Source organism: Seriola aureovittata, chromosome 6 (genome assembly GCF_021018895.1).
Source record: "Seriola aureovittata isolate HTS-2021-v1 ecotype China chromosome 6, ASM2101889v1, whole genome shotgun sequence".
NCBI classification, from domain to species: domain Eukaryota; kingdom Metazoa; phylum Chordata; class Actinopteri; order Carangiformes; family Carangidae; genus Seriola; species Seriola aureovittata.
The window spans coordinates 9538503-9548178 of record NC_079369.1 but is presented as its reverse complement, the minus strand read 5'-3'; the positions used below and the strand labels follow the sequence as shown (position 1 = coordinate 9548178).

General features: G+C 40.4%; 1 protein-coding gene across 1 annotated transcript; it reads left to right on the top strand.

Annotated features, from left to right (window-relative positions):
• The first annotated feature begins 406 nt into the window (after window positions 1-406).
• Window positions 407-9659, top strand: plin3 (perilipin 3). Its single transcript, XM_056378021.1, has 8 exons — window positions 407-559; window positions 4145-4234; window positions 4485-4680; window positions 5008-5090; window positions 5626-5857; window positions 7653-7993; window positions 8355-8573; window positions 8919-9659. Exons 2-8 carry the CDS (start codon window positions 4166-4168, stop codon window positions 9057-9059), a joined length of 1281 nt encoding a protein of 426 aa, XP_056233996.1. The 5' UTR covers window positions 407-559; window positions 4145-4165; the 3' UTR covers window positions 9060-9659.
• The last annotated feature ends 17 nt before the right edge of the window (window positions 9660-9676 follow it).

Below are 9676 nucleotides of genomic sequence, written 5' to 3'. Positions count from 1 at the left end.
ATTATGAACTAGAAGGGCACAAAGCAGGCCAATGTCAAACAACACACCAGACTTCACAGACAAAAAAATCAAATTCATAGTAAATTATCGGGATTTGCCCCATAATTTAATGAGTTCTTCCCAGGCCCAGACCCCATCCCTCCACCAAGTTCGGTGCAAATCGGTTCAGTAACATGGTCGTAATCCTGCTGACAAATTAACAGACAGGGTGAAAACATGACCTTCGCAAGTTTACACAAACAGGTGAGTGAGTAGAGCAGTCACTGTCAAAACATGTGTAAATGTGACTTCACTTATATTTTCATGCGAATTTTTTTTTACATTTATTTGAATCAGGTGGGACAGCTGTAGCCTACAATGACTGTCGCTCCTATGCTGTGATTTAATTGGTTTAAAGTAGAAGACAATCCCACACACCCCGCCTCACCGCCCAGCCTGTGATGCAGCTCTACAGTGTGGTAGGAAGAGAAAGGGGCTTAGTTAGAGGCTGGACGGGTTCATTGACCAGCGTTTCACTGCAGGTCACGGCAGGACACAGGAGCAACAGGCTGTCAGTGAGGTCAGTGGCCGATTTGACAGCTCGTTTGTGTTTTTTAACCAGTCCTCCATTAGTTCAAGTTAGCTAATCGAGCTAAGTAACCTGCTCTAACTAACTAACGTTACTTCCCTTTGAAGGCTGAAGAAACTTACTTTTCTTGTGACTGCCGAAGAGTGTTGCGTCTGGTCTGACCAGAAGTTGTGATAAATCAGGAGGAAACGATGAAAAGAGTTTGTTATTTGCTGAGGGAACGTTGTTCCTCCTCTGGGGTAAAGTTCATCAACCATAAACTGGAAGAAGTGACAGCTGCCGTGTAGGTATTAACGTTATATAGTGCGCCCTCTACAGAGTCAAAACGCAGCTAAAATGGGATTTCTGTGGGCTGGTGAAAATCGTCCTCTGAGAACAGGGTTATCACATTTGAACTCAGCCATGTACAAAGAAGGCTGTTGCAGTTATTTCCTATTTTTGCTCCACGTTGGATTGATTCTTCAGAAACTGGACAATCTCTCAGTGACTGCCAATGCAGAGCATTTTGTATTAGGTGTCATATTGTGTTAAGGCAGTGACTCCCAGCCCTTTCAGTTTTAAAAATGAAGCAATCTCCTGTGTCGACATGAGCTGTGAGCACCTCAACCAGTGAGTGACTTCTGTCCTCTCAGATTGTTTCATTTGAGGCCTGAAGAAATAAAGTATCCAGTGTTTCACAGGGGGGAAAAAAAAATTGGAGCCATAAGTTCTTTATCCATTTATCTCAGGCCCCCTTGGAGGATCCTGACCTGATCTCACTGATACAGCTCTACACTATTTTAGATTAAACTGAAATATAACTAAGACACTAATTTTGAAGAACCCAGCCCTTCTCCCTTCTTTGGTTAATTTACTCTTTACTCGTTATGTCCACGTTAGCGCCATGGATAGCTGTTTCCTCTTTAACCCACTAACTAGTCGTGATCTCTTTTATTTGTTTCACCTCCTACGTTGTCCCTTATGACCAATGCCTCAATAGTTTCCTGGAGGTGTACCAGCTTGTCCATTAATATCAAAGGTCACAGTGTTTCAGCTCCAACAGGAGTTTAGGAGCTTTCCCTTTTCTGAAAGAGGATGATGTGGCTCAAAAGTTTGAGGATATGTCAAAAAATCTTATAGCGAAACAGGAAGAAGCCAAATAGACTTTTTATGAGTGTACCATGCCTCTGAATACTATCTCGGGTTCATGTCACACTTGATATCAGTGAGGATAGTGTCAGACTTTGCTTTGTGATAAAGCTAGTGAAGATCCCATCAACTGCCTCTCAGAGAAAAGAAAAAAAAACATGTTGCTCAACAAAGCTGTTGCAATAAAATGCAATTTGCAATCACACAGAGCCATGAGAATTCATCTGGAACTGGAGAGGTCATGAAAACATCAGAGAGAGTACTTTATTCACTATGACATTTAAAACAATATGTTAAATAAATATATATGAAGGTCATCCATGGTTTGGAACCTGAGTACAGTTTGTTAGATATGAGGCTTGCTTCTCCGTCAGCACGTCTGGCTGTCAGGTGGACATGTAGTCTAATTTACCTGAGCATTTAATACAGGCTGGCAGCGGGATGTAACTGGCTGAATGCAGTCCTCGTGCTACTGCTGTGCGTTTCTCCTCCAGTATGATCCCCGGGGTCATGTCCTTCATTGACTCATCAGCCCTATACATCAGGTCAAGCATGTCAAACGCTTGTTAACAGTGTTGTAGTAAAGACAGGTGGATTGGAGAGCACCTCTGTTTCTCTGTGCCATCTGGTGGAACACAGACAGATGCTGTCCACATGTTGGGAGGTCCAGAAGGAGAAGGGAAAGATCTTGCCGGAGCGGGGGGGGTCCTTCCTTTCTGCTAATGTGCCTCTTCACCCCCCCCCCCCTTTTCTACTTGCATCTGATTAATCTGTCAATTGTTTTCCAGATTGATAGTAACATTGGGATTTAGTATGATTAAGTATGAGTTTTTTATTTGTGAGGTATTGTATTTAATTCACTGTAAAACAAACATTCCCATCTGCTTGTTTTCTCCATACATAGAGTCTCACTTGATGATCATAAGCACTGTATCAATGTCATGATTTATTATAACTGAAACTGAAACTTTAACCTTTAAAGTCATCTAAGAAAAAGTGCCCTTACATCACTGATTCCAACTTATCAAATGTGAATATTTGATGGTCCTCGGTGACAGCAAATTGAATATTTTTGTTGGTTGTTTGTTGTCACTTTTTATTACATGTTATAGTCTAAATGTTTAATTGATCAGTCAAGAAAATAATCTACAGAGTGACCAATGACAAAAATAAAAGTTACATGCAGTCTTACATTCCACACACTACCCTGATAGAAGATTTTATCCACAGTATCCCAGTCCTAGATGAGACAAGTCAGATTGGTGGTGGGGGAACAGTAAGATTCCTGTCATTCCTTGTGTGCGAAGTCGAGCCTATGCTCATTTGAAAATGGCATACAAGATCTGCTCATGACTTCAAGAAGAATAGAAACTGGATGTGTAATTGGAGAATTGACAGAATAAGTTATGGATGAATTTTACCGTTTTCTGTGGCCCAGAGAAGTATGACATTGAGTTTTAATTTAAGGCAATACTTCATTGTATTAGTGTAGTAGGGTAATTTTTATTTAAAGCAGTATTTCAGATGAGTAATTCTTTTGGCCTAGTTTTCATTTAAAGCAATATTTTACACTGGTAGAAGTGGAGTATTACTTAATATTTTACTTAGCAGTTTCACTTGATAAATAAATGATGAATGATATCCAGAGGTTCATTCTTCCTGCCTGCCTTCATGTGAGCTTGTGAACAATCAATCTCCAGCGGGTTTACAGTTCTCACCATTACTCACTGCTTTTCTGTGACTCTGAACTATAATTTAAAATTAGACCATTTTGTGTATCCCCAGAATTCTTTCTATGATTTATCATTTCAGTATTCATTACATGTTCTACTCATTCTTACAGAGATATTAATATGAAAGCAAAGATCACCTTGCGGTGCCATTGCTCTTTAAAGGTGGTGAAATAGGCCTGGGCTGATTTCTGTTTCACTCTTGTACAGTATCAAACTTCACATGTGCTTTTCCTACACCTTGAACTACAAAACATTGGCCATTTATCCCTCTTTTCATGAACAAATCCTAGATTTTGACTTAATTATTTCAGGATGAGATATAGTTTTAAACATGCAAAGATACAGCTGTGGAAAGCAGCAAGAAAAATCACAATTCAGAATGTACCATTATCCAATTTTTGACTTTAAACTTTGACATACAGACTTGAATTGTTTGCTTGGCTGCACCATTTTATTTTTTTAAGTGCAGTTTCTTCCTCGTTGCATCACAGTGTTGACAAATTAATTTAACACGGCTCAGTCGCCTCTCTGCCCATATTACACTGTCTTACAAGACAGCGATTCTATTTCCAAATTCATGAGGCACCAGTTCTCTGCAAGATAAAATATATCAGCCACTTAAGCAAAGAATATCACAGAAGAAGATGTATTTCATCATGCATACCAAGCAAAGTGAGGTGAATCTCTGTTTCTGGCACTCTATATTCCATGTCAGAGATTGAATCCAGCAGTCACAATGGCAGACAGTGGGAAGACTAATGAGAGTGGGACTGCAGCAGCAGAAGCAGCTAATGGAGACCAGCAGGTGAGAAGCACTTTGACCCAAAATGACACCTATTACAAAACAGGCATATTACGAACTCATTTGACGGTTAGAATTTTCCCATTTTGATATGCTACTGTGGGGAATCAATTATTATCCCTAGCAGAACACTTAAACTCTGTACTGAAGCTTTATTCTATAGAGGGAGGATTGTATATGACAATTTTCATGTCTTTTCAATGACAGTATAATGGTTCTTTTGCTTTTGTTTTTTGGTTTGTTTTTTTCCTAGAATGTTGTTTCCCGAGTGAGCAACTTGCCCCTGGTCAGTTCAGCTTGTGAGGTGGTTTCCAGCGCCTACAGTAGCACCAAAGACAATGTGCCCTTGCTGAAGGGAGTGATGGATGTAGCAGAAAGTGGGGCCCGAACTCTGGGAACAGCTGCCACCACCGGGTCCAAGCCTCTTTTGGACATTATAGAACCACAGCGTACGTTCTTCTCCCTGTGAAGAATATGATGTAATATATGTGCAATGACAGCATTGAAATGCATTATAAAGGACTGTCAGGTCCACTTGTTACCTCTGGGCTAGAATACACCATAAGAATAAAAATAAGTTGTTTCTTCTGAGAACAGAATTTGTAGATTCTTTACTCAAGGTTTCACAGAAGTCATTAAAACCCTTTCAGTTGCTACTGCACAGTAAACATGAAACTGTTTTGTTATTTGGTGTATCACTCCTCTCTGATGCATTTAGGAGAGGATTCTTGTTACATTTATTTATTTCTAAGAAAATAGTTGTGTGCTTCTTTCAGTCTCCACAGTAAATCAGTATGCATTGAAAGGACTTGAAAAGATGGAAGAGAAGCTGCCCATTCTTCACCAACCAGCAGACAAGGTCAGACACATTTAAGACCCTCTTTTACATATTCTCCTCTCCTTTTTACTGTGTATTTAGATTGATTCATTATACTGTTAACCACTATCACACTAGGCCTTTTTTAGGTACCTTGACACTTAAAAAAACACATTCTCATCATCAACAAGCCTTCTTAATCAGTCCAGAAGATGTTTTACACTCCAGGTAACCATAGCAACAATGTTTGCACTTTACAATATGTGAACAGTTACTGTTACCCCTTAGTAAAAATAATCTAGCCACAGGTTAAACTGCCTACAAACAAACATTGAAAATAACAGATGATTTGACCACAGTCTCTCTTTTTTCCTTTGATACAGTGTATGGCCAGGGTATAAGTAGATAATGCATACTGCTGCACCTTGCATTATCATGTAATCTGTTAGCTGCTACTTGTAGACCAAATTATCCCAAATGTTACATCTGTGGATACAATAGAGCTATGTAGAAAATACATAATAGCACCACCATTAGTCTCCAGTCACGTCACATAATCTGCTCTTTTGTTTCTCAGGTGGTGTCGGACACAGTCGGTATGGTGTACCAGTCGGTGGCAGGCGCCAAAGATGCTGTGGTGGGGGCTGTGATGGGTGGTGTCGAGCTGACCCGGGCAGCAGTCAGCGGAGGTATCAGCACCGTCATGGGCACCAGGATGGGCCAGATGGTCAGCAGTGGGATGGGCCTGGCCCTCAGCCGATCCGAGGACTGGGTCGACCAGAACCTACCAGTCACTGAGAGGGAGCTGGGTCAGTAGCTGTCCTAAATGTGGAAAACATAATCAGTCCATTAAAACCAGGGGAGGTGATAAACCCATATGTCTCCTGCTGAAGTATAGACAGGTGTGTTTTGACAGTTGGATCAAATGAAGCTGAAACAAGGCTGCAGTTGGAATTTATAGATTACAAGTGACAAGTGGCCAGTTTTTCAAGTTTTTATCACAGATGATTGTAGACAAACAAATGATCATAAGTTAATAATTAAAAGCATAGAGCTGTTTCACTTCTATGCTCCATAAATAATTCTGATATAAACAAACGTTTTAATAGTAACAAAGCACTTTCAAGTTAGATTTAGTCTTTATATAATGTTACTCCTTGAATTTCCAGATCTATCAATCAAAGTGGAAGTGATTCCTACCAGACTGCACCTTTTAATTTTTACCTTCGTAAGTGTCACTCTGTCCTTTTTCCTTAAGTTGCAATTCGAGAGCTGCTAAACTGCCTTTTATACATTATAGAGTGTATTGATCCAAACTGTAACTGGCAAACTGCGGTTTACTTAAACTTGATTTATTCCATAATAGATATATATAAATGATTTATTTGCCATTATAGTTGTTCCGATACTGATACAAGTATCAGAAATCCCTCCAATACTGCCTAAACTATAGTATCAGGTATCAGCAAGTACACAAGTCCATGCACCAATCTGGTACCACGTAATTCATTAACACATTTAAATACAAGGTTAGTAGTATACAGCTGTTTTTTGATTTACTTTTTTTTTAATGCAATGGTATCAGCTCAGTACTCTGCTATCGGAATTTCTCTATTTTCCTTTTGCTATGCAAGTCAGTACTGTGTCTTTGCTTCATTGATCTTCGGATCAAACAGCAAATTTAATGAGACTGTCCAAATAAATTATCACTATAAAGGCAAGACAAGGTGATGTGGCAAGATGGTGGTGGTCATGATAAAAGTCTTCAATTGTACCACAGTGGCTGGATCTGAACACATCAATAGTCGGTGCTATTCATAGAGAGGGAGGCAGGACATTCCAATGAACTTCCCTTCTGTTAACTTGGCGCGTGAAGCACCTACAGTTTCCAACGCTCACAGCTTTGACACCTGCTACTGTGATGTCATGTTATGATGACAGCCGGCCATACTCCAGTATAGCAGCCACCATCCTGTTTTCTGATTTAGGGATATGAAAAGGATTCAACTGCAACAGTAATCGATGGCAGCAGCAAAGCACCATAATGGTAGTACTCGGGGGATTTTGGATTTGTTCAGTGGTTACTGTGGCAAAGGCCAACAGACGCACCAAAGTAGCTTTTAACACAGGCATAGGGAGACAGTGTTACTCTACAACCCTCTTAGCTTCCACAAACTGATGACTGGAGGGAGTGAAGTGACTCTCAACTCTTCTTGTCTCTCTTGAGCAGATGTGCTTTAACCCTGTCAGAGTCAAGTAGCCTTGGAACAGATGCACCAGCTGTCACAGAGGGAGGGAACCAATTGAGCTTCCATCCATCAGTCAAAACATGCCCACTTCCCCATGCCACACTGAATGTACATATACTGAAATTCTTCAGTGTATTCCTTCACATAACAGTTAAAACTAAAAAACAAAAGGAGCTCTCATGAATGGCTGATGTATTGTTTCTCTTTTAAGAATTGGCAAACATAACATACACCAGTATACTCACACCTGTGTTGTCACAGATAAATATTTAAAGCCATATATAAAATTCTATATACCTTGCTACATAAAACATTTCTCTTGAATACATATGAGATTAACAATTTTCTCTTTCAGCTGCTGTAGCTGAACCTGCCACCGGTGAGGTGACTACCACATCAGACAGCCCCAGCTACTTTGTCCGCTTGGGGAAACTTTCTGCCAAGGTACAGGAGCGAGCCCTACAGCAGTCCCTGGTCCGTGCACGGAATGCCAAGGATGCCACCTATGCTGCAGTGGCTCAGATTACCAGTACTCTGGACCTGCTAGAGAGTGCCCGTACCAGCCTGGGTACCGCCAGTAACCAGATAGGAGGAGCCTCAGAGCAGCTGCTGCAGCGCTGGACAGAGTGGAAGCAGAAGCAGGCTGTAGCTGGACAGACTGAGTCAGACCCAGATGGGACCAAAGATGAATCTGAGGTCAGGGCGGGAGTAATTGGGAATTGAGCAAATGGTGTCTAACCGGAGTATTAGTGCCTTTCAGAGCATTTATAGTACATTTACTGTACATTTGCACCATGTATACGCTATACTACTTGAACAAAAGAAAAAACCTTCCAAATTTCTCTGAGAGGGACAGAAACAAAACAAAAGAGTTCCTATCTCAGCAATAAAACAGACGTGTGTTTTAGAGGCTCACATTGCATTGTAATTCCCCAATTGAATCATGCAGGAATTTGGAGTGATATATTATCATCTAATAGTTAATGAATACACCCCTATTTATGATTCACATATATCACACATATTCACATTTCTCATTTCCATTCTCTACCCACAGCAGCTGGAATGGCGGACCCTCGCCATGGTGCGTGGTCTGAGTGAGCAGCTGAAGTCAGCGTGCTCCAATGTGGTTTCAAGTGCTCAGGGTTTGCCTGGTGCAGTCCAGGACCAGCTAACCAGTGCAAGGCGATCAGCTGAAGAACTGCACTCCTCTCTGGGGAGCGCCAGCACTCTCACTCCCCTCCTTCTGGAGCGGAGCCGTTACCACCTGACCCAGGTACTAATTGCACTACACTGTCTTGAGCAGTTTTATTTTGCTGCATCAGCTAAGTTAAATATACTTTAGCGCCATTTTACATCTTAACACAAATTGAATTGGTTCTTAGATAATACCCGGGTCTTACTGAACAGGTAATAAACAGGAAACTCCTAGATACATTACAAAAACGCTGAAACTAGGACAGTCAGCCTTTAGTATTTAGTTATGTACACAACTATAACCTATTTATTTCCCATCTACAATAAAGCTTAGCATACTTTTGAGGTCAAATATTTGTTTTGATCAAGTGTATGGTTAAGAAACTGTGTTGAAAGTAACACTCGTATGTGCTTGTCCCCCCAGGTTCAACAGTCTCTGGATGGTGTCATGGAGTATCTACTGAACAACACACCACTCAACTGGCTGGTTGGACCCTTTGCCCCTCAGATCACTGAAAAGCCAGAGAGAGATGTGGCGATGGAGCAGGATGGCCCAAACAACTAGACTTCAAGACTTAGTTGTGATTCTCCATAAGTTGATAATCAATGTGGTGACACAAGGCTGAAGTTCACTGTAGGTGGACCATTTTAAAATGCATTTACATGTGCTTGCTTTAATGAAAGAGGCCTTAAATTCATTTAATCAATGTTGCCTTCATGATTCACTAAATTTGAACTTACTAGTTAATGACACTACATTTGTGATGAAAAAGTTGGAATTTAATTCCAACTGAGAGATCTGACCTGTGGCCTTAGAGAATTTATACATCTCTGCACTCTATTATTTATGCTGGAAAAGATGAAAGTATTTTTACATGTGTTGAAGATAAAAATTAGTCTGTTCCCATACTGCTGTTTGAAAGACTTTTGTTAGTGTTTAAAAATAATTCGAAAGTATTCCCAGAACTAAGCCAATTTTTTATTGCCAAGGCCATTTCAGGGGTTCCGAGGTTCCCCTTAATATAGGACACGCATCTTTGCGCATTTCATTTGTTTTTAGATCTACAGTTTTAATTTCAATATTTTGTGTCTTTACCTTGATGTGTTTATGGAAGCAGCTAATGAACTGTCAATGAACTGATATGTCAATAAATTCTCGACATGTTGTGGTGTTTTTTATGT

Coding starts and splice junctions, on each gene's coding strand:
- plin3 (XM_056378021.1), top strand. CDS start 4,166: ATGGCAGACAGTGGGAAGACTAATGAGAGTGGGACTGCAGCAGCAGAA. Junction 4,235..4,484: donor CAGCTAATGGAGACCAGCAG/GTGAGAAGCACT, acceptor TTTTTTTCCTAG/AATGTTGTTTCCCGAGTGAG. Junction 7,994..8,354: donor GGACCAAAGATGAATCTGAG/GTCAGGGCGGGA, acceptor CTCTACCCACAG/CAGCTGGAATGGCGGACCCT.